Source organism: Macaca mulatta, chromosome 16 (genome assembly GCF_049350105.2).
Source record: "Macaca mulatta isolate MMU2019108-1 chromosome 16, T2T-MMU8v2.0, whole genome shotgun sequence".
Classification (NCBI taxonomy): Eukaryota; Metazoa; Chordata; class Mammalia; order Primates; family Cercopithecidae; genus Macaca; species Macaca mulatta.
Window position 1 is genome coordinate 42249923 of NC_133421.1, and position 26765 is coordinate 42276687.

The 26765-nt window shown below is 38.1% G+C and overlaps 1 protein-coding gene across 6 annotated transcripts in view; it reads right to left on the reverse strand.

Annotated features, from left to right (window-relative positions):
* The window catches only part of MYO1D (myosin ID), a 379527-nt gene that overhangs the window by 195385 nt on the left and 157377 nt on the right, over positions 1-26765 (reverse strand). For all 6 annotated transcript variants that reach the window (XM_015119046.3, XM_077970764.1, XM_077970767.1 and 3 more), the window contains one exon: positions 19319-19526. In XM_015119046.3, the coding sequence (XP_014974532.1) occupies positions 19319-19526 (208 nt within the window). The remainder of the gene's footprint in view (positions 1-19318; positions 19527-26765) is intronic.

The following is a 26765-nucleotide window of genomic DNA, read 5'->3' on the forward strand; positions in this document are numbered from 1 at the left end:
AAAAAAGAAAAGTGAAATGAAAATGTAGCCATTTTTTTTTTCCTTCCTTTTTTTCCTACCACCACCTATAGGGGCCAGAAAGTGTTGTCATGGAGACAACATCTGTTGGGTTATGAGTGACAAGTCTCAAGAGAGAAGTGTCTTGGAAAGGGAACACCTCAAGTTAAAAAAAAAAAAAAGTGCTGAGGGAGAAATCAATGCAAGCTGTTTTACTAAACATAGTGGGGGCTCAACTGAAAGGTGTATTTTAGCTAGCAAAGAATAAAAGCGGTATTTCCCCTTTTTTCACCTAACATAGGAAATGTTTTCCTTGCAAAGGCGAACAGATTTCTTTTAAGTAAACCTCAAGCACATGTACATCTCTTGGCATAATTACATTTTAAAATTGAGATTCACACTGATGCGCCAAATTGGTTGCCTTAGTAATGAGATATCACCCAGGCAACGGATTTGCTGCTCTTTCAGGAGAGCAAATCATCTGCTTCCAACTTACAGCAGAGTAGGCTGGGGATGGGGTGGCAATGGTTTCTTATTGGCAGTGTCTGAGAGGAGATAAATAAGAAACAAATTATTTTTGACATGTCACCATTATTTTCCAAATATGCTTTTATCGTTTTATTCACCAAGTAAGTGGGAAGAGAAAAAAGGAGAGTGGGGCCAGGTGGAGGGGAATGTACTGTTGCTTCAATGTTAAATTTGTGCTGAAGCATTTTTGTTGCTCTAAAAGGGCTTTACATTTGCCAATATGTTAAATGCTAAATGGACCAGTTATAGGCTTATATTATAAATCAACTGAGATTTTTTTCACCATAGTAAGTTCAATGAGTTGTACATAGTAATGCTATTCTAATAGTGCTGCTTAGTAATATATATAGGGGTAAGTCTTCAATGTTTCAACATTTACTAAATGTCTTATGGAAAATTAATGCTTCTTGGTTTCTTCACTAGGAACACCTTTTTCCTATACCTATTTTCATTTCCATGATTCACCAATACATGTTCAAAACACTTTTGTTTCCTCACTGGAGGAATTTGGTACCTGGTTTTTCTTCTACACTCTGAGCTCATCCTGACCAACTTTAACATGTTGGTTATTAATAAATCAATGACCTACTAATTGCCAGACTAGGTGAGCACTTTTCAGCTGCTATGGTGTTGGACATATCTACGATGTCTGATGCTGTTGACTGTTTCTTCTTATTTAAAATCTGCTACTTCCTTTGTTTCTCTGACTCATATATCCAACTGCTTGCTGGTCACCTCTACTTGAACGTCTCATAGGCACCTCGACTACAACATGTCCCACACTATTACCATCTTCCAGATATGCCCCTGCTTCTGTACCTTCTACCTCTATCTCAGTTGTCAGTGATGCCAGCTATCCAGGACTCTAAGGTGGAAACCTGGGAATCACTGGTTCCTGCCTTTCATCAATCTCCTGTCCAACAACTATCATGGTCTGCTGATTATTTCATGGTCTCCTAAATATTTCTCACATTTTTCTGCATCTTAACTACCACTGCTGCAAATTTAGGTTCTCATCAGCTTTCCCCTAGATCAGTGGTTCCGAACCTTTTTGGCATCAGGGACCAGTTTCGTGGAAGACAATTTTTCCATGGACCAGGGTGGCAGGGGTGGGATGGTTTCAGGATGAAACTGTTCTACCTCAGATCATCAGGCATTAGTTAGATTCTCATAAAGAGTGTACAGCCTAGATCCCTTGCATGCACAGTTCACAATAGGGTTCATGCTCCTATGAGAATCCAGTGAGCCACTGATCTGACAGGAGGCGGAGCTCAGGTGGTAATGTTCGCTCACTTGCCGCCCACCTCCCGCTGTGAGGCCCGGTTCCTAACAGGCCACAGTCCAGTACCAGTCTGCCACCCAGGGACTGGGGACCCCTGCCTTAGATTACAGCAACAGGCTCTTAATTGGCCATCCTTCCTTGTCTTATTGGCTTCTAATGTTTCCTTGACACAGATCTATTTAATACTCACAAACTGACCACACCACTTCTCTCTAAAACTTCCAGTAGGATTTCCACTGAGTATGGCAAGAAGGTAGAAGAACAGGTTACTTGATATCCCTATTACTACAACAATGTAACAAACACCCCTATGCACAGCTGAGCTTGTAAGAAAGTAAAGGTCATATTCAGGGATCAAAATTTGATTGGCCAAAATTTAAAAATCTGCCAATGTGAATTGTTGATAAGGATGTAGAAGAATAAAAGCTTTCATACATTTCTTGGTGAGCATAAACTGGTGCAATTATTTTGGAAAGCAACCGCGCAAACTTTAGTGAACGTAAAAATGTGCAGACTCTACAACCTAGCATTTGCAATCTGGGGTTTATACCCAAGAGTAGTAGTTCTCAAAGTGTGGTTGGGGAACCCTGAGCACTGCGAGACCCTTTCCTGTTAGGGGATTTTCAAGATAAAAACTAATTTTGTAAGAATACCAGCAGGTTATTTGCCTTTTAAATTCTCACCCTCTCAGCCTATGATAGAATTTTCCAGAGACTATATCACATGTGATGACATCATCACTCTGATAGCTAATGGAATGTGTGCTTGCATATTGTTGCATTTTGTAGAATTTTCTAAGGTAAGCTCTTTGGAGACCTATTCACTTGCAGACAAGAGGACATGTACAAAAATGTTCACTGTGGCATTTCATAGAATGACAAAAAATGGAAAAACTGACTATTATTGGGAAATTAAATAAACTGTGAGTATTTAATAGTAAAATAACATAAGCACAAGTAAATAAGCTATTAGTACACTTATGGACCTATACAAAATTTAAAAACATTATTCTCAGTGGAAAAAAAAACAAAGTGCAGAAGACTATGCACAGTATAATGTGGAAACAGAACGTTATACACCATGACAAAAAAAGTATAACCGAATCGGAGGCTGCCAAGCTCAACTAGTAGTTAGTAATGAAGAACCTCGACAGAATGGGAGCTAGTTGATCCAGGTGCTTTGAGAAGACAAGTCCTGAGCTAGCTCTTTACATCTTGTTAGATAAATAAGGAAAAGGTTACTAAATATTTATATACCTGTTATAAAATTCAAGTTATTCTAAGTTTAATTCTGTCCTTCTACGTGGCACTGCTGCCACGTGTGTTTGCGTGCTAGTTACCCATGTGGCTGTGTGCTATGCAGGGCAAGCACTTTCCTGTAATATGGAAAGGCTGTTTTAGTAATTCCAAAGACCAAGACTAGTCTATGTTTGTTACAGAAAACAATATTTGTTTGAATATTTTTGTAGAAAACTTTGCTCTCTATATTTGTCAAAGGAAGTCCATTTTACCCACTAGCTTTAGTGACAGTTAACCCACTATAATGTCAAGTTCCAGCTCTAATATGAACTCAATCTGTATAAATGGTTTATGAAATACAGATTAAGATTTGTCCTCCCTGTCAATGTGTTTTCAAGTAAGATGTGAATCTAACAGAGTTAATTAAGATTTTGGCAAACTTCTTCCAGGAAGTGTCCTCTCCCCAGCTCAGGTAGGTGCCTGTTCTCTGAGCCCATCTGGCAGTCACTGTCTACCCCAGGGCCTCATAATTACTCCATTTCACTGGTTTGGGTGCTAACACATCTCCCCCCTGGCTGGGTTGTCAGCTTCTGGATGGAGCTTTGTCTTGCTCATTTTCTTGTTTCCATTCAGTAATGAATGAACAAATCCACATTTATTACTCATTTTAAAATGCATGTGAACACATTTTCCTGCATAGCCACATGTCACAGTGTTGTAAATGCTACCCATTTCTTCTCACAGTATAATGGAAAAATATGGAGTCAATGGCCACCATTCAATCAAAGGTATGCTTTTGTTTCTTTCAACACTCAGTCAAGATCAAGCAGCATATTTTTTATCATAAATATTCCCCATCAATAAAGCAACGAAGGGACTAGCACTGGGGGCAGGCAACATCTTTCATTGTACAATAGCATACCCCAGCTTCCTGTTTCAGCTTACGCTTTGTTGGTTGCTTTGTCAATGCACCTTTCCCAACCTACCCATAGCTCAAAAGTCACTTTTTCCAAAACAAACAAAAATCTCTTCTCCTCGAGCATGTATTTTCAGTTAAAAAAAAAAAAAGTCATCAATCACTTTTTGTTACTATACATATGTCAAGAGCTGATTCATACTTCAACATCAGGGTTTTTTTCCAATTGTGTTACTGTATCTTAGTCCACACACTTGACAGTGAAGAACTCAGAAGACATTATCAGTTTACCAAGGCTATTTAATAAAGCAATTTTGCAAATTGCATTCTGCTTTCTTTGTGAACATGATGAACCCATCACCTTTGTGACTAGTTTTTCAAACTTTTCAATAGTGTGAGTCATAGCTGTTTCTCAAATGATGCCACTATGGTACAAAAGTGTACAGCAGTCAAAAGAGTGTGTGTGGGAAGCAGGTCTCTTAGGTTCAAATCCCAGCTCTGGTGTTTACCATGTGTGACCTCTGTCAAGGTCCTTAACCACACTCAGTGGCTATAGCTCCCTCATCTATTAAATGGAAATAACAATTGACACTTATTCACAAGGTTCTTGGTAATGACTTAGTTAAATAACGAGAATAGTAAAGTAACCAGAAGAGTGCCTATCACTCAGGAAATATTAGCTACCATATTAGTAGGTTTTGTGTTTTCTTTCTTTTCTCTTTTCCCTTCCCTCCCCTCCCCTCCCCTCCCTTCCCTTCCCTTCCTTTCCTCCTTTCCTTTTTTTTTTTTTTAAGGACAAAAATACTCAATTTTATATGAGAAATAATTATTTTGCTTTTAGTCTTAGAAATAAAACACTTGATTGGTTTTACAAAGAAGTCAGAGTGCTTTGTTTAGAAATCATATGAAAGCCCCCATGGCTTAATGTCTCTACCTGACAGTTTCCTAACAAATAAAACATTAGGCAAATGAATGATAAAACCAATAAAATCCAATTTTCAGATAATGATTCTATTCACACTTTTTCTTTTGGCTGGTTTACAAAATTATTATACTCAGTGAAAATGATTACACTGTATTAACCTTTGATTCTACTTATAATTAACAGTTATTATATTATTCTCAGTTTCAGAATTTACTATTTTCATTATATGTTTATGCTTTAATGAGCCACTTTTAGTCCTTCACAAGATCTTTCTTGTGATAAGGGAGCTAAAGCCATAATATAATCCAATAATAAAAAATGCAAAATGCAAATTTAACAAATAAATATAAGAACATATAAATAATATAAAATTGTTAATTAAGACAAACCAATCAGGCCAGTCCTCGCCATACATAAGCCACATTTCTTTTAATTTTTATTCTTTTTCTAAGATGAGTCTTGCTCTGTTGCCCAGGTTGGAGTGCAGTGGTACCATCTTGGCTCACTGCAACCTCCGTCTCCTGGGTTCAAGCAATTCTCCTGCCTCAGCCTTCCGAATAGCTGGGATTACAGGTGTACATCACCACGCCTGGCTAATTTTTGTATTTTTAGTAGAGACGGGGTTTTACCATGTTGGCCAGGCTGGTCTTGAACTCCTGACCTCGTCATCCGCCTGCCTTGTCCTCCAAATAAGTGCTGGGATTACAGGCATGAGCCACCGTGCCCGGCCCATAAGCCGCCTTTAAAACATGCAATTTTTAAAGATGAAATGATACGTCACTGAAAATCATAATTAATATTACATATCAAGTTTCTGAAATACATGGGAACAAAACCCCCAAATGACAGAGATAACTGTTAGACTGCCAGGAACCACTCACTGCCTTAGGTGTTGACGCTGCCCTTTGATAAAGATGAGTGTGCTCCTTTCTTAATGCTGCCTCAGCTCTGGGGGTGGCCACGCCTATCCCTAATCATCTGTGAAAAGACAGTTTCCAGTCAACTGGGAACGATGAACAGAAACTAGGGATTATTAATTTTATATGGTATGATAACAGTATGAAGTCCTTATCTATAAAGTCCTTATCTGTAGATTGGTATTTAAGGGTGACAAAAGATATCTGGGATGTTCTTTAAAAACTTCAACCAAACCAAAACAAACACACATAAAAGCATGAGGTGGGTATTAGATAAAGTAAGAATGACAAAATATTGTTAATTGTTGAAACTGGGTGATGGAAACATGGAGATTCATTAAACTGTTCTTCCTATTTTTGTGAATATTTGCAATTTTCCATAATAAAAATATTAAAAAAGAACATACACCTTATTTCACATTATACTCACAAAAAAATCACTGCATGCCAGGCCCTAAAGTAAACCTCAATAAATTCCAGAAAGTAGAAACGGAACATTTAACATTCTGTGATCACAAAGCAGTAAAACTAAAAATTAAGAGCAAAATTAGAAAATGAAAGAAAATACATACACAAAACATTTATCACCTGGAAATGATTTAAAAAAATTTTTTAAAACAACTTTTAGGGAAAAAGAAAATCTAAACATAAGAAATAATTAAATAATAATATATCAGGTCCTACAGATCAGCAGTCTCCAACTTTTTGGCACCAACGACCAGTTTCATGGCAGACAATTTTTCTATAGACTGGGAGGTGGTAGGGGATGGTTTCGGGATGAAACTGTTCCACCAGATCATCAGGCATCATATTCTTATAAGGAGTGTACAACCTAGATCCCTTGCATGGGCATTTCACACACAACAGGGTTCCTGCTCCATGAGAATCTAATGCCGCTGCTCATCTGACAGGACGTGGAGCTTGCTTGCCCTCCGCTCATCTCCTGCTGTGGGGCCCAGTTCCTAACAGGCCACAAACCAGTACCAGTCTGTGGCACAAGGGTTGGGAACCCCTGATACAGATACAGCAGAAGCAGATCCACAACAAATTTTATAGTTCATTACTAATAAATGTGAAAGAAAAAACTGAATGAAGTATTCAATTCCAGAAGCTGGAGAAAGATAAATTGATTGCCTCTGCTCTTTATATTCCAAAAAGGGGAGGAATTGATAAAAGAAAAAAATTAATAAATTAGAAATAAGAAAATGGGCTGGACACGGTGGCTCATGCCTGTAATCCCAGCACTTTGGGAGGCCAAAGCGGGTGGATCACTTGAGGTCAGGAGTTCGAGACCAGCCTGGCCAACATGGTGAAACCCTGTCTCTACTAAAAATACAAAAATTAGCCAGGTATGGTGGTGTGCGCCTGTAATCCCAGCTACTTGGGAGGCTGAGGCAGGAGAATCTCCTCTTGAACCCGGGAGGTGGAGGTTGCAGTGAGCTGTGATCACGCCACTGCACTCCAGCCTGGATGACAGAGTGATACTCCATCTCAAAAAAAAAATTAAAAAAAAAAAAAAAAAAAGAAAGAAAAGAAAAAGAAAATGGTAGAATAAATAAATCAGAGCTGATTTTCTGAGGAAAAAAAATACATCATTAACTAAAGTTGATGAAGAAAAAAGATAATAAGCATAAATTAAATTCACAAAACAAGAAATGGTAAGAGGGAATGACTACAGATTCAAGGGAAATGAGAAGAAATGTAAGAGACTACTTTGTTTAATTCTGGTCAATTAGAGAATCTGAATGATTTTCTAGGAAAATATAAATTACCAAAACTAATCCCACAAAATAAAAACAGATCAATTATCACAAAGAACTAGAGTAAGCTGCTGAAGAGTTACACTCCAACAAACACCCCCTTCCAGATGGCTTCACAAGGGAGTTTAACCTCAACAGATTAACTCCAAGGCTAGACTGTTCCAAAATATAGACAAAAAGGGAGAAGTGTCCATTTTATCTTGTTAGGCAAACATCATACTGCTATCAAATTGGTTAGAATTCTCTGTACCGATAATTCAAGAGAAAAAAATGACATGAGCATCCTGATATCTGTTGAAAAGTAATTTGACATTATTCATCTATTCTTGATTTTTAAGGTACATTACTCTTTTTAAAACTTTCATTTTTTTTTTTTTAAAGACAGGCTCACACTCTGTCACCTAGGCTGAAATTCAGTGCTGCAATCACGTCTTACCATAGCCTAGAACTCCTGGGCTCAAGTGATCTTCCTGCCTCAGTCTTCTGAGTCGCTGCGACTACAGGTGTGCTCCACTATGTTCAGTTAATATTTTATTTTTATTTAAGTAGAGATGGGGTTTCGCTATGTGGCCCAGGCTGGTCTTGAACTCCTGGCCTCAGGTAATACTCCAGCTTCGGCTTCCCAAAGTGCTAGGATTACAGGCGTGAGCCCCCATGCCCTGCCAAAGTACAGTACTCTTAACACAACTCGAATAGATGACTACCTTAGCATGTTTGCATGTTCAAATGTATCTGTGTCAACCAGTATCAATCAAAAGTAGAAACCACTAGAAACATTTCCATTAAGTGCAGGAATACTTCAAGGCTTTCTAACATCACTGCTTAAGGAAAGCTCACAAGGAGGCTACGCAGCAGCCTGGCTCCTCCCCACAATATGACTGCCAGTTTGAGGACAGTGGCCCGGGAGAAGTACAGCTAATCCTGATATAAGAACAGAAAAAAATTTTCCCATGAACCAGCACGAAGACGATGCTGAGTTTTACATGCTTCTGTTTTTCCTTTCCCACTATTATACTTGTGTGCATATATGTACATGGTGTGCCTGCTATTTGTATACACATTATGCATGCACTAATTTATTGATAAAATCACATAGCCCTATTTTTGAACAATATTTTCATAATATTAGTTTGCTAGGGGAAGGCCAAATGTTTATTTTGAATTAAGAAAAGATCCCTAACTACCCTATAATTCCACCTTGAATTCCACATAAAATTAGAAACAGTCATATAATTTTAGCCTATATCTTGAATATTTTATTTCACTAGCTTGAGGCTTTTTTTTCCCTGTTCTTGGCTTATCTTTTTCATATCTTTTTCTCTTTCATGTCTTTCCATAGACTTTCTTCTCCACTCATTCCTTTGTCCCTCCTCGCCCCCCCCCCACTGCTATTCTGCTGTTGGAATTGCATCAATTTTGCAATGATTTAATAATCAAATTACTATCATCCTCTAATTAGGAGTCTACCAGATAAGCAACAATAAATTCTTGGGACTGAATGCATCTGAATATTTACAGCAAGGATTTATATTATTTCCTGTAAAGACATGTCTGTAGTTTCACACAACTACAATGGAAGACTGCCAACTGACTTCAAATTCAAGCTTGACTGTGGACCCCACAGTTCACTGTATCATGGATGCTACAAGCTGCGAGTCACATTTAGGCCTGAAAAAAAACTGGAAAACTCATAGCATGGAATGTGGAGCAGGTAAGGGGCAGCATAATTTAAATTTCCAAAGAGTTGACAATTCTTGCTGCTGTAGAATTCATAAGCTGTAACTGTGATGCTAAGTTACCTACAAATTGCTCAGAGGAAAATGATTAGAGTCTTAAGACATTACCGTTTTGAGAAATAATTTGTATGTTTAGTAGCTTTCACTGAGTGACAGAGGAAGGGCCTTGCCCTCTTAACTACACCGGAAGAGCTGATTCTATTTCTAGAGCTACAATCAAAGCTATGCAATCTGAAATGGTCCGACTATGTGACACAGTGAGCAATTAAGATCTCTGTCTATAATTAATTATAGATACCCTTTAAAAAAGGGCCAATTTCCCCAGATAAACACAATTCACACAGGCACCTATCTGTGTTATAGTTGGGTCAAGAAATCTATCCTTCCAATTTATCTACCTGTCCAAATTTGTTGTTAATGGACAAAAAACAGACAAACTTTCTCAATTCTTTTCTATCTCCCTTTGAGAATCCATTCTTAACACAACTTTATATATCAATTTTGATCCCTTTTGCTTGTTTTTTTTTGAGATAGGTGTCTTGCTGTGTTGCCAAGGGTGGTATTGAACTCCTGGGCTCAAGTGATCCTCCTGCCTTAGCCTCCTGGGTAGGTGAGATTACAGATGCCTGCTACAGTGCCTGGCTATTGACAATTTTGATCTTGCCCTATGATTCCCTAGAATGAGAACACAAATATAAACTATGTATCTACCAAAAAAGAAAGGAAGTTTTCTGAAGGCTTTCATATCCCATCCCTCTTCCAAGACAACAAAACATTTTAATCTGAATGGTTACAGAATATTAGAGGATTATAAATCTCAGTTATGCATTTGGTACACTGTTTTCATTAAAAATCAGCTAATTGTTAATTATTAGTTAAAAGTTAAAACTACAGTCTTCTTTCATGATTTCCCCAACCATGCAACAAATAAGTGTCCTATTTTCTGAGAATTAATGAATATGACACATAGAAGATGAATGATAAATCCCAAACCAGAAAGGGCCAGGCTGAAGAAGAAAAAAAGCTAAAATAACAAAATCAATGTGAACAGATTTATCTCATAATACGCTAAATCACTGTATACTTCAACTCAGCTCCATCCGCGTGTTTGCTGCTGAAATGACAACATACTTTACTGATTTCTTAGCACCTCCTTTCTTAAAGCTGTAATTTTGAAAACTTATATAGTTTCTTCAGTGCCTTCTAGAAATACCATCTTAGTGATTTCTCATTCAAATGTGAAATAAGGAACACACACACAAACTCAAATGTAGAGGATATGTGGGTAAATGAATCAAACGTGCATTATGAAAGATAGAGAAGAATGACCTTTATGAAAATCTCACTGGCTACATTGATTTATTTCTTTTAATGGGTATAGTATAACTGGGGCTTTTTATAAAATACATTTTTCAATATTCAGACAAAATATTCCGGTTTTGAGTCATTCACAAAGAGTGTTTTAAAAAATGAAAATAGTGCATCAGTGAGACAAACTCCTTCACACATTAGTTGGTTGGAGCATAAATTGGTACAATCTTTCTAGGGGTCATTCGAAAATGGTATATCTTTTAAATCAACAATTTTGTGTCTGAGAATTTATTCCAACAAAATAATCAAGGATATTTAGAAATAGTCAATGGTAGTAGTAGCAGCACTAGTAGTAATAACAGCAGCTAACATTCACTGAATTGTTAGTATTTGTCAAGCACTGCTCTAGGTAAACAGGGATGTGCAATGCAATGAGACCTGTGAGAGTGAAGAATTGGAAACGCCTAAATGCCCAGTAATAGTAGACTGATTGAGGAAATGTAGATTGAGGAATCCTATGAAGGACTAAGTCACCTATTACAAATATGCAGTAAATGTGTAGAGAGGTAAAGATATAACAAAAAAGTATTACACAACAGTGATATAACAATTTAAATTTGCATTTAATATAAAATAACATTTTAAATAATATAAAATTATATTTTTTCATTTTTCGACATGAACTTGTATTGCTACAACTTATCCACTATAAAATCACTAAGTCTTTGCAATCTAGATAGTTATTTCTTTAAAAAAAAGATCTTTCTACTCATTTCACAAATTCCTTACAATATCAAGCACATGACTGAGTACAGCTGACCCTTAAATATCTCAGGTTTGAACTGTGTGGGTCCACTTACACAGAGGTGTTTTTCACCCCAATGCAGATAGAAAATACAATATTCACAGGATGCAAAACCTGCATATACAGAGGGTTGACTGTATACTAAGAGAAACAATATGCACTAAACAGATTATCGGTTTTTTTTTTTTTTTTTTTTAGGCAGACTCTCGCTCTGTCACCCAGGCTGGAGTGCCGTGGCGCCATCTTGGCTCACTGCAAGCTCCACCTCCCGGGTTTACGCCATTCTCCTATCTCAGCCTCCCCAGTAGCTGGGACTACAGGCGCCCGCCACTACGCTCAGCTAATTTTTTGTATTTTTTTTTTAGTAGAGACGGGGTTTCACCATGTCAGCCAGGATGGTCTCCATCTCCTGACCTGTGACCCGCTCACCTCGGCCTCCCAAAGTGCTGGGATTACAGGCATGAGCCACTGCACCCGGCCAATTATCTGTAATACTTTATACTGAGTAGTTAACGGTTTAGATTATGATAGACTATACATTTTTTTATGCATCGGAAAGTAACACAGTTTGTATCTCTCTAAGAACGACAAATTTTGGAGGTTCTGGTTTTAGTTAATGATATGATTTGGCTGTGTCCCTACCCAAATCTCATCTTGAATTGTAGCTCCCATAATACCCACGTTCTGGGAGGGACCTGGTGGGAGGTAATTGAATCATGGGTGCTGTTTCCCCCACACTGTTCTCATGGTAGTGAATAAGTCTCACGAGATCTGATGGTTTTATAAGAGAAAATCTGTTTCACTTGCCTCTCATCTCTCTCTTTGCCGGCCACCATGTTAAGAAATGCCTTTCACCTTCTGCCATGATTGTGAGGCCTCCCCAGTCACGTGGAACTGTGAGTCAATTAAACCTCTTTCCTTTATAAATTACCCAGTCTTGGGTATGTCTTTATTAGCAGCATAAGACCAGACTAATACAATCAACATTTTTGACTGTCCCTTCTACAACTTTACCAATACATCTCTAATTTTTTTTTTTTTTTTTGGAGATGGAGTCTCACTCTGTCATCCAGGCTGGAGTGCAGTGGCACAATCTTGGGTCACTGCAACTTCTCCCTGTGATTCAAGCAATTCTCGTTCTTCAGCCTCCTGAGTAGCTGGGATTATAGGTGCACGCTACCACATCCGGTTAATCTTTGTATTTTTAGTAGAGATGGGGTTTTGCCATAGTTGGCCAGGCTGGTTTTGAACTCCTGGCCTCAAGTGATCTGCCCGCCTCAGCCTCCCAAAGTGCTGGGATTACAGGCATGAGCCACCGCACCTAGCCTAAATCTCTATTAAGACACAGAAAAGGTATGAAAATACACCTAAAGCCAGGTTCTCAGATATTAAAATCTATTATGCTGTACTACAACAAAAACAGCATGGTATTGCCATAGGAATTGATTGTAGAATAAAATGGTGAGTCCTGAAATACATTCATGAATGTATGGAAGATTAACACTGAACAAAGGTGAAATTTCAATTTAGTGGAAAAAAGAGAAATGTTTAAATAAACAAAATTAAAACATCTAGTTATTCACCTGGAACAAAATCATGTACAAAAATAAATTCCAGATCTGTAATTTTTTTTTTTTTAAGATGGAGTCTCACTCTGTCGCCCAGGCTGGAGTGCAGTGGCCCGATCTCAGTTTACTGCAAGCGCCACCTCCCGAGTTCACGCCATTCTCCTGCCTCAGCCTCCCGAGTAGCTGGGACTACAGGCGCCCACCACCACGCCTGGCTAATTTTTTGTATTTTTAGTAGAGACGGGGTTTCACCGTGTTAGCTAGGATGGTCTCGATCTCCTGACCTCATGATCCACCCACCTCGGCCTCCCAAAGTGCTGGGATTACAGGTGTGAGCCACTGCGCCCAGCCCCCCAGATCTATTAATTTTTTTAGAAGAAACCCAGATGCTATAAAGAAAAAGAAGACAAATTTCATTATATTGAGAGTGAAAATTTTCACATGGAAGAGTTTACGATGAACAGAGTCAAATGACAACTCTAAAAAAATAACTGTGATATATAATATTAATGCATTTTATATACAGATAGTTCCCACAAATTCATAGGAAAAATATGAACCACCCAATATAAACATGGGCCGAGAATATAAGTAACAAGAGAGGCAATCCAAAAAGTCAATAAGCACACACTCAAGGGTAGTCACGGAAATTAAAAAATGTAGAAATAAGGTATCATTTCTTACTGATCACAATGGAAAAAATTAAATAGCCTGGTAAAAGCCACTGTGGTAAAAAATTTAGAGAAAAGAGTTCACTTGCATTGTGGGTTGAAATATTTCTTAAGATTAAAACCATATATACTCTTCACTTAACAATCTCACTCCTGGGAATCCAGTGCATAGAAATGAACGCACAAGTATGGAAGGCTATATGTATAAATATATCTATTAAAGTTTAGGGAAAACTATGGGGGTTCCCAGAAAAGAGTTTACATAGCAGGCCTGAGACTACTATGCTTACAGTGGTCTGCTTGCAAGGTTGGTCCTTGTGGGTGGCAAGCCACCCAGGTGCCAAGACAAGAGACCGAGGGCACGAGCTGTTCCAGCATAATAAAATATATAAAACAAGAGTTATACTAGATCTAGATCATAGACATGATTATATATGAATATCATTAATCACTAGTTTGTAGCACTTACTCTTTATTCCAATATTATAATAATCCTTACTCTACAATTATAACCTAGGAAAAACCAGGCCATACAGAGATAGGAGCTGAAGGGACATAGAGAGAAGGGACTAGAAGACAAGAGTGTGAGCCTCTGTCACGCCCAGACAGGGCCACTAGAGGGTTCCTCGGTCTAGCGGTAACACCAGCATCTGGGAAGATGCCCATTGCCAAGCGGACCATGGTCTAGCGGTAGCGTCAGTGCCAAGGAAAAACACCCGCTACTTAGCAGACCAGGAAAGGGAGTCTCCCTTTCCCTGGCAGAGTTTGGAGAAGACTCTACTCCTCCACCTCTTGTGGAGGGCTTGATATTAGTCAGGCCCACCCGCAGTTATCTGGAGGCCTAACCATCTGCCTGTGATGTTGTGCTTCAGTGGTCACACTACTAGTCTGTTTTCATGTTCCATCCTGTACACCTGGCTCTGCCTTTTAGATAGCAGTAGCAAAATTAGGGAAAGTACTAAAAGTCTGTGATATGCAGAAATAATGGCGTAAGCTGTCTCTCTCTCTCTGCTTCGGCTGCCAGGCAGGGAAGGGCCCCCCTGCCCAGTGGACACATGACCCATATGACATTACCTATCACTGGAGATGGCTCACACTCCTTACCCTGCCCCTTTGTTTTGTATCCAATAAATATCAGTGTAGCCTGGCATTCGGGGTCACTATCGGTCTCTGTGTCTTGGTGGTAGTGGTCCCCCAGGCCCAGCTGTCTTTTATTTGTCTTGTGTCTTCATTTCTACAATCTCTCATCTCCACACACAAGGAGAAAAATCCACCGACCCTGTGGGGCTGGTCCCTACAGGTCCTTGGCTGGTGTCTGGGAACTTGCTGGTCAACAGTTCCCTACGTTGATACAAAACTTTCCCTAAGTGATGAGATTGGTTTATTGTGTTTAAACTGTGTTTATACAAAAAATGTAAATTGCGCTGAATACCTGATTTCTCTTCTGAGAAACTGGAATTTTGGTAAATGATAAGTAGAAGGTGCCTAAATAACCAGTTCCCAGTAAAAACTTTGAGTACTGAGTCTCTAAAGAGCTCCCCTGGTAGGCAACACTTGGCATGTGTTGACACAGCTCACTGCTGGAGGAATTGAGTGCATCTGGTACCACTCTACTGGGAGAAGACTCTTGGAAGCCTGCTCCTGGTTTCCTCTGGATCTCACTCCTTATGCCTTTTCCCTTTGCTGATTTTGCTTTGATCCTCTTGCTGTAATAAATTCTATTCATCAGTACAACACTATGCTGAGTCCTGTGAATCCTTCTAGTGAATCATCAAAATGGGTTAGTCTTGAGGACTCTCAACATAAGGGGTGAGAAGAAATGTGGGCAGAGAGGGTAAACGTGGGGAAAAAAGAGAGTACAAATTATTGCAGAAAAAAGAGAGAGTTGATCATAAAAATACACTCATATCAACTATGATCTCGTTTATATTATATTAGATATGTTTGTCTATATGCACAGAAAGATATCAAAAAGGATGACCACCACAATGTTAATGATGTTACCTCTGGATGGCGGGGTTTTAGGTGACTTTTTCACATTTTCCCTTACATTTTTTGTATGTTTTAAATTTGTTCTTACAATGAGCACAATTTATTTATATAATCAGTACAGCTATTTTTATTTTAAAAGGAAATAAAAATCAATTGTTGGAGATTTTTGTTTACAATAACAGTTCCTGATACTGTCTCTCCTAACTTCCCATTAAATTTCTATAAGGATACAGAAAAAGTAAAAACACACATCACATGGTTAGGTGACTGATGATCCATTCCCAAAAGCCCAGAGAAATTTCCTCTAATTTTATGACCTGTGGAGTTGATCTAAAAAACATAATCAGTAGGTCACACATAAGATACCCTGCAACGGTCTCCTTAAGCACAGGGAAGGAGACTGTTATATTCCCTACTCCACTGCCTTATGGTGAAGAAATGTGAGATCTCTCACAGAGAAGACTGGACAGTTTTCCCTTCACTGCACATGCGATAATTTTTGAAGCCATTGTCCCTTCTCTTTTAGAATCTCTTTCCTAGAGAGAGACTAATTTTTCACCAGAAAAAAAAGCAGAGATAGGGACTGGTAATGGCACTCAGCATTTCTAGAAGCACAGTGCTGTCAGAGAGAACCAGGAAAGGAAGAGGCCTACTGGCTGCAGCCCTAGTAGCACACCTGGAATTGTATCTTTTTATGTATGAGCCGGGCCCATCTTTGGCTAGCAGAGCTGCCACAGACTTAAGTCTGTGGGACACTGACAATTATGAAGGAAGTAAACAAACTATCGCTGTAGATTTAAAAAGAGGAATCTACCAGGTGCCATGTAGACAGAAAGTGAGTTCCAGGGTAGAGTGATTATGTAGTTTCTCCATACTGGAACACTTTGAGAGTAAAAGGGGTACTACTAATAGTCACAACAGGCAATTGCCATAAACCAGGACTGTCCTAAGCAAACTGAGAGGTATGGCCACCCTGGTTCAGAGCCTAACTCTGAGCTCGAATCAATCTCTTGAACAGGTAGAAAGAAAAAAGACATAGTAACAGATCTGGGGGCGGGGACAAAAACCCCTAAAAACAAGCCTACAGGTAAGTACTTAAGATCCAAGGGAAAGGATTCCAGGACTTGAAGACAGGGAAGAACAGATACTTGAAAATAATTTACTATGGCAGAAAACAGAGATCCAACATGAAAATTTACAAGCATTCTTGAGAAATAAAACAGAACTCAATGAAAGCAACATTAAAAAAAATTAATAGAAGGAAAATGTTTTGGGATGAAACAGAATTTAGTATTCCAGTCCAAATGTTTTCCTGAGTTCTAGGCAAAATAAATAAAAAGAAACCAACACTTAGAAACATCTTGGCAACTGGAAGAAAAAACTCATTATTTATACATGATATAATTATTTACCTAGGAAAGCCAACAGAATCAACAAATACAAATCAAGAAAGGTTTAATTCTAGATTTAGATAAAGCAACATACATCAATATTATTTCTCTGTACTAACATTGCCATGTAGAAAATATAATTTAAAAATTCACATCAGCAACAAAAATAATAAAGTATCTAGGAATTAACCACGAATTCATAGGGCCTAAGTCTAAAGTTTAACAAAGATGATTTAAGTAAATCTATATTACACTCTTAATAGATGATTTAATATTGTAGAAATGTTAATCATTTCAAATTAATCTATATTCAGTTCAATCCTAATAAAAATTATTGAATTTAATAAACTTATGCACATTAAAATGTATACTGCAGAATAAAGGTCTATGTATCGGTTAATCAACCTTAATAAAGAAATAGAAAAGATAAACTCTAATACACTAATATATATTATAATAAAAGCTGTGTTGCATTAGTGCAAAAACAGGCAAATAGAAAAATGGAACAGAATAGAGTACACAGAGATGGGTGTGTGTGTGTGTGTGTGTGTGTGTGTGTGTGTATAATAGTGTGAATAAAACTATTTCCTATCTACATACAGGAACTTAATATATAATAAAAGTGGCACTGCAAATCAATGGGAAAAGGACAGATTGCTTAGTAGACGATATTGAGAAAACTTTCTCACCATATGGAGAAAAATAAAGTTAGTTTCCTATATAAAACCACGTATGTAGGTGGATTCTAAATGAATTAAAGACCTAAATGTGAAAGGTAAAACCGTACAGTTCATAGAAGAAAATACAGAATATCTTTGTGACTGAGAGTCATGAAAAGCCTTCTTAAAGAAAATTCCAAATCACAAACTATAAGGCAAAATATTGAAGAATTTGATTATGTCAAAATTAAGAATTTGGTCCAACAAAGCATCTTATGGATAAAGTTCATCAGAATGCTTACAGAATAGGAGAATATATAACGTCTAAAGTAAATAAGAGGTTAATGTTTGGAATATTGAAGGCATTTCTGCTAATCAACAAGAAAGTACCAGCTCGAGTAGAAAAATAGACAAAGAATATGAACACACAGTTTACAGGAAAATGTAGCAAGCAAAGAAGCCTTTAATGAGATAATCAAACTCAAAGGTAATCAGAGAAATACAAGGTAAAACAACAATGAGATACCATTCTGTCTATTAATCTGACAAAATGTAGGTAGCTGGAAGATAGTGGTAGGGATATGGCACACAGTAACCCTCATATACATACAGCTGTTGGTGGTGCAAACTGGCTCATGCGTGACAACTTGGCACTATTTATATCAATTAGGTATACACATGCCCTATGACCCAGCAACTTTTCTCCTAGGTATATATCCCAAGGACATCCTCACAGAGGTACATGATTTTTCATATAGCTCTACAATTTTTTGCATTAAAATAGTTCACATGGAAGATATGGGAAAGGCTATGGGGGATAAAAAGACATACATGAATGAGTGAATGAAATGAGAAGGGGCCTTGCACAGATCAATGATGACAGGTACAGTACCATCAACTAACAAGCATTGAGTCAACACTGCGGACAAGTGGTGGTGAGCGGGTAATGATAGGTGAAGGAGGCAATTTCAAAACATGTTGGCAACATTTTTTAATTACAAGGTTTAGAAGTCCTTTACGTGACTAGGCTTGGTGGCTCATTCCTGTAATCCCAGCACTTTGGGAGGCTGAGGAGCACAGATCACGAGGTCACGAGTTTGAGACCAGCCTGACCAACGTGGTGAAACCCCATCTCTACTAAAAATATGAAAATTAGCTGGGTGTGGGGGTGTGCGTCTGTAATCCCAGCTACTTGGGAGGCTGAGGCAGGAGAATCGCTTGAACCCTGGAGGTGGAGGTTGTAGTAAGCCAAGAATGTGCCACGGCACTCCAGCCAAGGCGAGACGAGTGAGACTCCGTCTCGAGAGAAAAAAAAAAAGTCCTTTACACATTTAAGCTGAAGGAAAAAACATGGTTAAGGGTAAAAGACAGAAAAACTGGTTCAGACATCTCTCCAAGTTTAAAGACAAAATGTCTTCAGAGTTTTGAAGATAAAATAATTTTGAACTTGGGCAACCAAGTAAGTTTTCCATGTGTGAAGGCAACAGAAAACATTTCAAGATATGCATAGACACAAAACAACATACCATCCAGGAATATTTCTTGAATTAAACAAAATATGCAACAAATTTTTAAGAACATAAAAGCAAAATCTTATCCTTATATAGAAAATATAAAATTACCTTTTGTAGAAAGAGAACAATCCTTATGAGCATCTGGGCACGGAGTTCTTCCAAGGTAAACAACGTTCGGGGTGTTCGAATGAAAATTTTGGTCTTCCCATAAGCTACATCATCCTGAAAACCACACCGTTCAATCAGTTTCTTGACAGCCCCTTTATCTGAAGGAAGGTCATGGTTGGGCCAGGTGAATTCAGAGATCATCTTATACCTGGATGAAAAAAAGAAATAGGGTTAAGGGAGAAAACCATATGGTCATCTCAAGAGAAAACTATTGAATAAAATTCAAGACACCTCGTAAAAAACCAAGCCAAATCTTAGCAAACTATCAATAGAATTTCATTAGCCTCATAAGGTATGCAAAAAAAGGCTTCAGTAAAATAAAACACTTTAAGATAACTCTTACTAAACTAGGTATAGAAGGGACTTCCTCAAACTCATAAAGTCTATTTGCCAAAATCCTACAGCAAATATTGTTCATAAAGGGGTAACCTCAGAAGCATTCTTTTTACAAACAGCTACAAGAGAAGGGTGGCTCTGTCATGGGTCCTGCTCAGCATTGCTCTGGAGGTCTAGTCAACATAGTGAGACCAAGAGATAATTGGTAAATGACTGAGGGAAAAACAAAATGGATACTACTTATGTATAATGTAACTTTCCTCAAAGGAAATCAAGCAGATCTCTAGATAAAAAAAAAATTAAAAAAAAAACTATTATAACTAAAAGAAAATTAAATAGCGGTGTTGCTGCACATAAGAGCAACACACAAAAATTAATTGCATTTCTACATACGAGCAGTCAACAGCTCCTTGCCATGTGGGCCTCTCATAAGGCAGCTCACCACATGGCGGCTTGCTTGAGTGTGAGTGTGAACAAGACAGAAGTCACAGAGTCACAGTATTTTGTGGCCTAATCTCAAAAGTGACATCCTATCACTTTTGCCATATTCTACTTTGTCAGAAGCAAATCACTAGGTCTAGCCTACACTCACGGGAAGGGGATTACACAGGGCATGGATACCAGGAGGTAGAGGGCATCTTAGAAGGCTGCCTATCACAGAGTTTTTTCCACCATGCAAAGCTGTTTAATATATGTAGTCAAATTTAGCTTTTTTCTTATAGTACATCTAAATTTTAAGTCATTGTATGAAAGGCTTTCTTCACTTGGGTTACAGAGTAATGCATTTATGTTTTCTTCTAGTACTTGTATGTTTTCCTTTTTCACATTTAGATTTCTGATCATTTAGATGGTTTTTTGGTATATGGTGTGAGGTATGGATCTAATTTTATCTTTTAACAAATGGCTGTCTAGCCGTTCCAACACTATTAAAAAGTTCATCTTTCCCCCTCTGTGATTAACATGCTGCCTTTATCATATGTTCTTCAGTTTATTTCTGTACTTTCTGGTCTGTTTCATTGCCGTGTCTGTCCATCTGTGCATCACTACCACATGGTTTTAATTATAGAGGATACAAGTACATTTTAATGTTTTTTCCTAATTCTTTTCTTTTTTAAAGGTCTTTCTAGTTATTCTGGCACACATATTTTTCCATATGAACTTCAGAATCAAGTTTTATAGTTCCAGGCAAAAAATCCAGAATCCAGTGAACAAACAATTTTTAAAGACCCAAACCACCCTTGATAGTTTTATTGGGTTGAAACATTAAATACATTATTATTATTATTATTACTATTATTATTATTTTGACACAGAGTCTCACTCTATTGCCCAGGCTGGAGTGCAGTGGTGCGATCTCAGCTCACTGCAACCTCCGCCTCCCAGTCCAAGCGATTCTCCTGCCTCAGCCTCCTGAATAGCTGGGATTACAGGCACCTACCATGCCCAGCTAATTTTTGTGTTAACGGTAGAGATGGGGTTTTACCATGTTGGCCAGGCTGGTCTTGAACTCCTGACCTCAAGTGATCTGCCCGCCTTGGCCTCTCAAAATGCTGGGATTATAGGCAAGAGCCACTGCACTCAGAGAATCTATTAATTTTATATGGTGTTCAGTTGTCCTATCCAAGAACAAGAGATGTCTTCCCACTTGATCTACTCTGCTTTGTGCCTTACATGAATCTTTAAAGTTTTCTCATAGGCCTTTTCTTTCTTTCTTTCTTCTTTTTTTTTAATAATTATTTTATTTTTTAAGTTCTGAAGTACATGTGCAGAATGTGCAGGTTTGTTACACAGGCAAATGTGTGCCATGGTGGTTTGCTGTACAAATCAGACCATTACCTAGGTATTAAGTCCAGCATCCATTAGCTATTCTTCCTGATGATCTCTATTCTCCCACCCCAACCCCAACAGGCCCCAGTGTGTGTTACTCACCCCCATATGGCCATGTGTTCTCATTGTTCAGTTCCCACTTATAAGTGAGAACATGTGGGGTCTGGTTTTCTGTTCCTGTGTTAGTTTGCTGAGGATAGTGGCTTCCAGCTCCATCCATGTCCCTGAAAAGGGTATTAACCTCTTTCCTTTTTACGGCTGCATAGTATTCCATGGTGTGTGTGTACCACATTTTCTTTATCTAGTCTATCATTGATGGGCATTTGGGTTGACTCCATGTTTTCACTATTTTGAATAGTGCTGCAATGAACATACCTGTGCACATATCCACAAAAACAAGCAATGGGGAAAGGATTCTCTATTTAATAAATGATGCTGGGAGAACTGGCTAGCCATATGCAGAAAACTGAAATTGGATCCCTTCCTTACACCTTATATAAAAACTAACTCAAGATGGATTAAAGACTTAAATGTAAAACCCTAAACTATAAAAACCGTAGAAGAAAATCTAGGCAATACCATCAAGGATATAGGCATGGGCAAAGACTTTATGATGAAATCACCAAAAGCAATTGCAAAAAAAGCAAAAATGACAAATTAAAGAGCTTCTCCACAGCAAATGAAATTATCATCAAAGTGAACAGACAACTTACAGAATGGGAGAAAATTTTTGCAATCTATCCATCTGACAAAGGACTAATATCCAGAATCTAAAAGGAAATTAAGCAAATGTATGTACAAGAAAAAAATCAATCCCATTAAACAGTAGGCAAAGGATATAAACAGACACTTCTCGAAAAAAGACATACATGCGGCCAACATATAAAAAACATCTCAACATCACTGATCATTAGAGAAATGCAAATCAAAACCACAATGAGATACCATCTCACACCAGTCAGAATGGTGATTAGTAAAAAGTCAAGAAACAACAAATGCTGGCAAGGTTGCAGAGAAATAGGAACGCTTTTATACTATTGGTGGGAATGTAAATTAGTTCAACTACTGTGGAAGACAGTCAATTCCTCAAAGATTTAGAACCGGAAATACCATTTGACCCAGCAATCCCATTACTGGGTATATACCTAAAGGAATATAAATCATTCATAGGGCTTTTCATATTTCTTGTTAAAATAGTAGATATGTAGGCAGCATCTGTTAATTACTCCCTAATTACAGTAAATTACTTCCTTCTTCTTGACATATCTCTTTTCTTAGATTCCATGACAGCATGCTCTCCTTCTGCCTCTCTGGATATTTCTTGTCAATCTGATTTTCTGTCTACTTCGGCTACTATTATATTCCCAAATGCAGGCGTGTCCCAAGGCTAAGATCAGGACTTCTCTCTATGTATCCTCTCCCCACATTACCTCATCTAGTCCACTTACTTTTAATAAAACATTCCAAATATAAAAACAAAAATATGTATTTTATAGGTATAAAAAATATAAAAATATACTTTCAATTTGTGTATCATCCCTAGTCTAGCGCTCAGTTATGAGCTTCAGATTTATATATCCAAAGTCTACACAGGTCTTGAAGGCATCTTAATTACTCTTTCAGTCTTTTCCTACCTCAATCTACCCAGTTACTAAAGCCAGGATCCTGAGAATACTTTTATTCTTTCCCTCTCTATCATGATTTCTAATCCATCATTAAGTTCTATTGACTCTACCCCCAAAATATATTTAAAATTTTACAGTTCTCCTCATCCTTACTGCTTCAATTCAAAGGCAAGCCACCTTCTAGTTTACAACAGACTCCTAAATTGTTTTCCGTTTCCTTTCCAATCCATTCTGCATACATCAGTCAGAGTAGTTTTCTAAAAAGCTTGAAATCATTTTTGTCTTTGGCTGCTTTCCTTCCTCACTATCCTTCAATCATGTTGACTTCTTTGGGGTTCTGTAATACGGTTGCCTTCTTCCTGCTTCAGAGTCTTTGCACATGCTGTTCCCACTGCCTGGAATACATTTTACCAATGTATTCCAGGTCATACCAATACATAGCTAACCACTAGTCCTTGAAAGTCTGGCTCCTTCTCATCCTTTAGTCTTTTCTTGATCTTTGTATATCAACAAACCCCCTACCCCCAATATTCTCTCTAAGGCTACTAGTTTTATTTATTCTTTTCTCACATCATTTATCACAGCTTGTAATCATACTGATTTGTGGGTTTATCTGCTTAATGTCAGTCTCCCTCCTTAGTCTGTGGCTACTATGAAGGTAGGGACTTTGTTTTGTTCCCTACTATATACCATGTGCCTATCACGTTGCCTGCTATACTATGAGGCAATAGATATTTGCAGAATGAATGAAAGGAAATCATTTAAAGCTTACTCACTTGCTAGATGGGGGCAGAGATCAAAGCCCAATGAAAAAGTTCTAATATAAAGACAGAGGTAATACCAAACAATGTCACATGAAAAAAACGCGAAATCAGAAACCTCTCAAATTCGTTACCAAACTATAGTAGGGGTCTACATCTGGGTCATCATATGGGTAGTGCTGGTGTGTGTTTGTTTCAGGCACGCTGCAGAAACTGGACTGCTATCCTACAGCCCCATTGCTCAGCTCCCATGGCAGGGGAGAGGCACTCTGCCTTCCTTCTTGCCGGCAAAGTGCATGACCCTGGTTCTCTGGCAAACCAGCAATCTGAACTTGCTAATTAAAAAGTTGAACTCATCTGCTTTCTGACAGTGAGTTTTACCTCCCTAAAGGACTAACTTTTAAGGTTATCAGCATGTTTTAAATCCTTCTCTCTTTTCTCAGTAAAATAAATGAAAGTGACGAAAAGTCACAAGCAAAAATTTAGGTTCAAACCTAAACTACTTGCAAAAATCTGCAAAATCTAACAGGAAAAATTCACTGTAGAAAATATTACCTTTTCTCTCATCGTCACTGGATGAGCCACATAAAATGGGGATAATGTATATTCCTCACGTGGTTGTCAGTTTCAGTGACTTACTACATGTGAAACATTTAAAACAGTATCTAGTACATCCAGTAAACATTTCAAAATATTCACAACTATTATTATAACTCACTTGAAAATTTCAACACATAATTTTTTTTCCTGTCTAGTTAATCACAGTCTATATCCTTTCCATAAACAGGACAAAATCTTTAATTATCTCTACTTCTCACTCCCATTTTAATTTTAGTTCCAGATTATTACTAAAGACTACTTTCCCACCTTTACAATCACTACTTGTTTAGATTTAACAAAAAGTTTTACAGATTTCTTTGCTCAATGTTGCTTTTTTGCATATATCCTGCCACATGTTTCCTTTCTGCATTCATCTTTCTTTTTGCTGAAGTACACCCTCTAGGACATTTTTCAGAGGGTCTATGAATAATAAACTTTCTCAAACTAGGTATGCCAGAAAATGCTATTTATTTTAATCACACTCTTGAATGGTATTTTGACACAGAATACAATTCTAGACATGAAGGCCCTTTCCCTGCACTGTGAAAGCATTTTGCTCCTTCGTCTATTTGATCAAATGTTCATGAGCCAGATGTCAGCGTGATTCTCTCCCCCCATAGGCAGTTTGTCTTTTTCTCTTGGGAGCTATAAATATTTTTCTTTAACATTCTAAAAGTGAACAAATGTATTTTTAAGTTTTAAAAAAATTCTTATGCTTGACAATCAGTATATCCTTCTAATTTGAAGATTCATCTTTTTTCAGTTCAGGCAAATCCCTGGCCACTGTTTGAATAGGGCCTCTCCCCTATTCTTGGTGTTCTTTCCTCTAGTCCTTCTGTTACATGGGTTTTGCTGCTCCTGGATCAACTTTACATGTGGCTAGACCTTTCTTGAATACTTCCCATCTTTTTTTTCTTTGTGATGAGATCCGGAACAAGACTTCAGCTTGATCCTCTGGCCCACTAATTCACTTTTCTAAAAAGTTTAGTTTTTAAAAAAATTTTAAAAATTGTGATCAACTTTACATGTACTAAAATACACACACTGAAGTATATAATTCAGTAAGTTTTGACGAATGTGTATACTCATGAAACCGACACCCCAGTCAAGATATATCATCTCAGAGAGTTCCCCCATTCTGCTTTCCAGTCTGCAGACAGAGGTCATACCAATACATAGCTAACCACTATTCTGATTTCTATCACCATAAATTAGTTTTGCCTGCTCTTGAACTTCATGTAAAGGGCAGCATAAAGTTGCTACACTTTTCTTCTTAAAATGTCATCTTCTGGCTGGGCATGGTGGCTCATGCCCATAATCCCAGCACTTTGGGAGGCTGAGGCGGTTGAATCATCTGAGGTCAGAAGGTTGAGACCAGCCTTGCCAACATGGTGAAACTCTGTCTCTATTAAAAATGAAAAAAAATTAGCTGGGCTTGGTGACGTGCCCCTGTAATCCCAGCTACTTGGGAGGCTGAGGTGGGAGAATTGTTTGAACCTGGGAGGTGGAGCTGCAGTGAGGTAAGATGGTGTCACTGCACTCCAGCCTAGGTGACACAGCAAGACCCTATCAAAAAAAAAAAAAAAAAAAAAGCCATCTTCTCTTAGCTTCTGTGACATAATCCTCTTCTGGTTTTTCTTGTACCTCATTGGTTGCTGCTTCTCTTATCTTTGCTGGTTCTTTCATGCCAGACCACAAATATAAACATTGTCATGGACCTCCTTCTCTTCACTATACAGTCCCAAGACTTTCTATGTAATCTATGTTACCAGTGACTCCAAAATCTCTTATCTGCAGCCTAAACTTCTTTCCAGAACTCCAGGTATGAAAGTTTAATGGCTTAAAATTTCTGCCTAGATATTTAGTAGGATTTCAAAGTGAACATAGGCTGGGTGTGGTGGCTCACGCCTGTAATCCCAGCACTTTGGGAGGCCGAGGCGGGAGGATCACGAGGTTGGGAGATTGAGACCAACCTGGCTAACACAGTGAAACTCCGTCTCTACTAAAAATACAAAAAAATTAGCCGGGCATGGTGGCTGGCGCCTGTAGTCCCAGCTACTTGGGAGGCTGAGGCAGGAGAAGGGTGTGAACCCGGGAGGCGGAGCTTGCAGTGAGCCGAGATCGCACCACTGCACTCCAGCCTGGGTGACAGAGCGAGACTTCATCTCAAAAAAAAAAAAAAAAAAAAAAGTGAACATAGAGATGTTTCAAAGTTAACACAGTCAAGAGAATAATCTT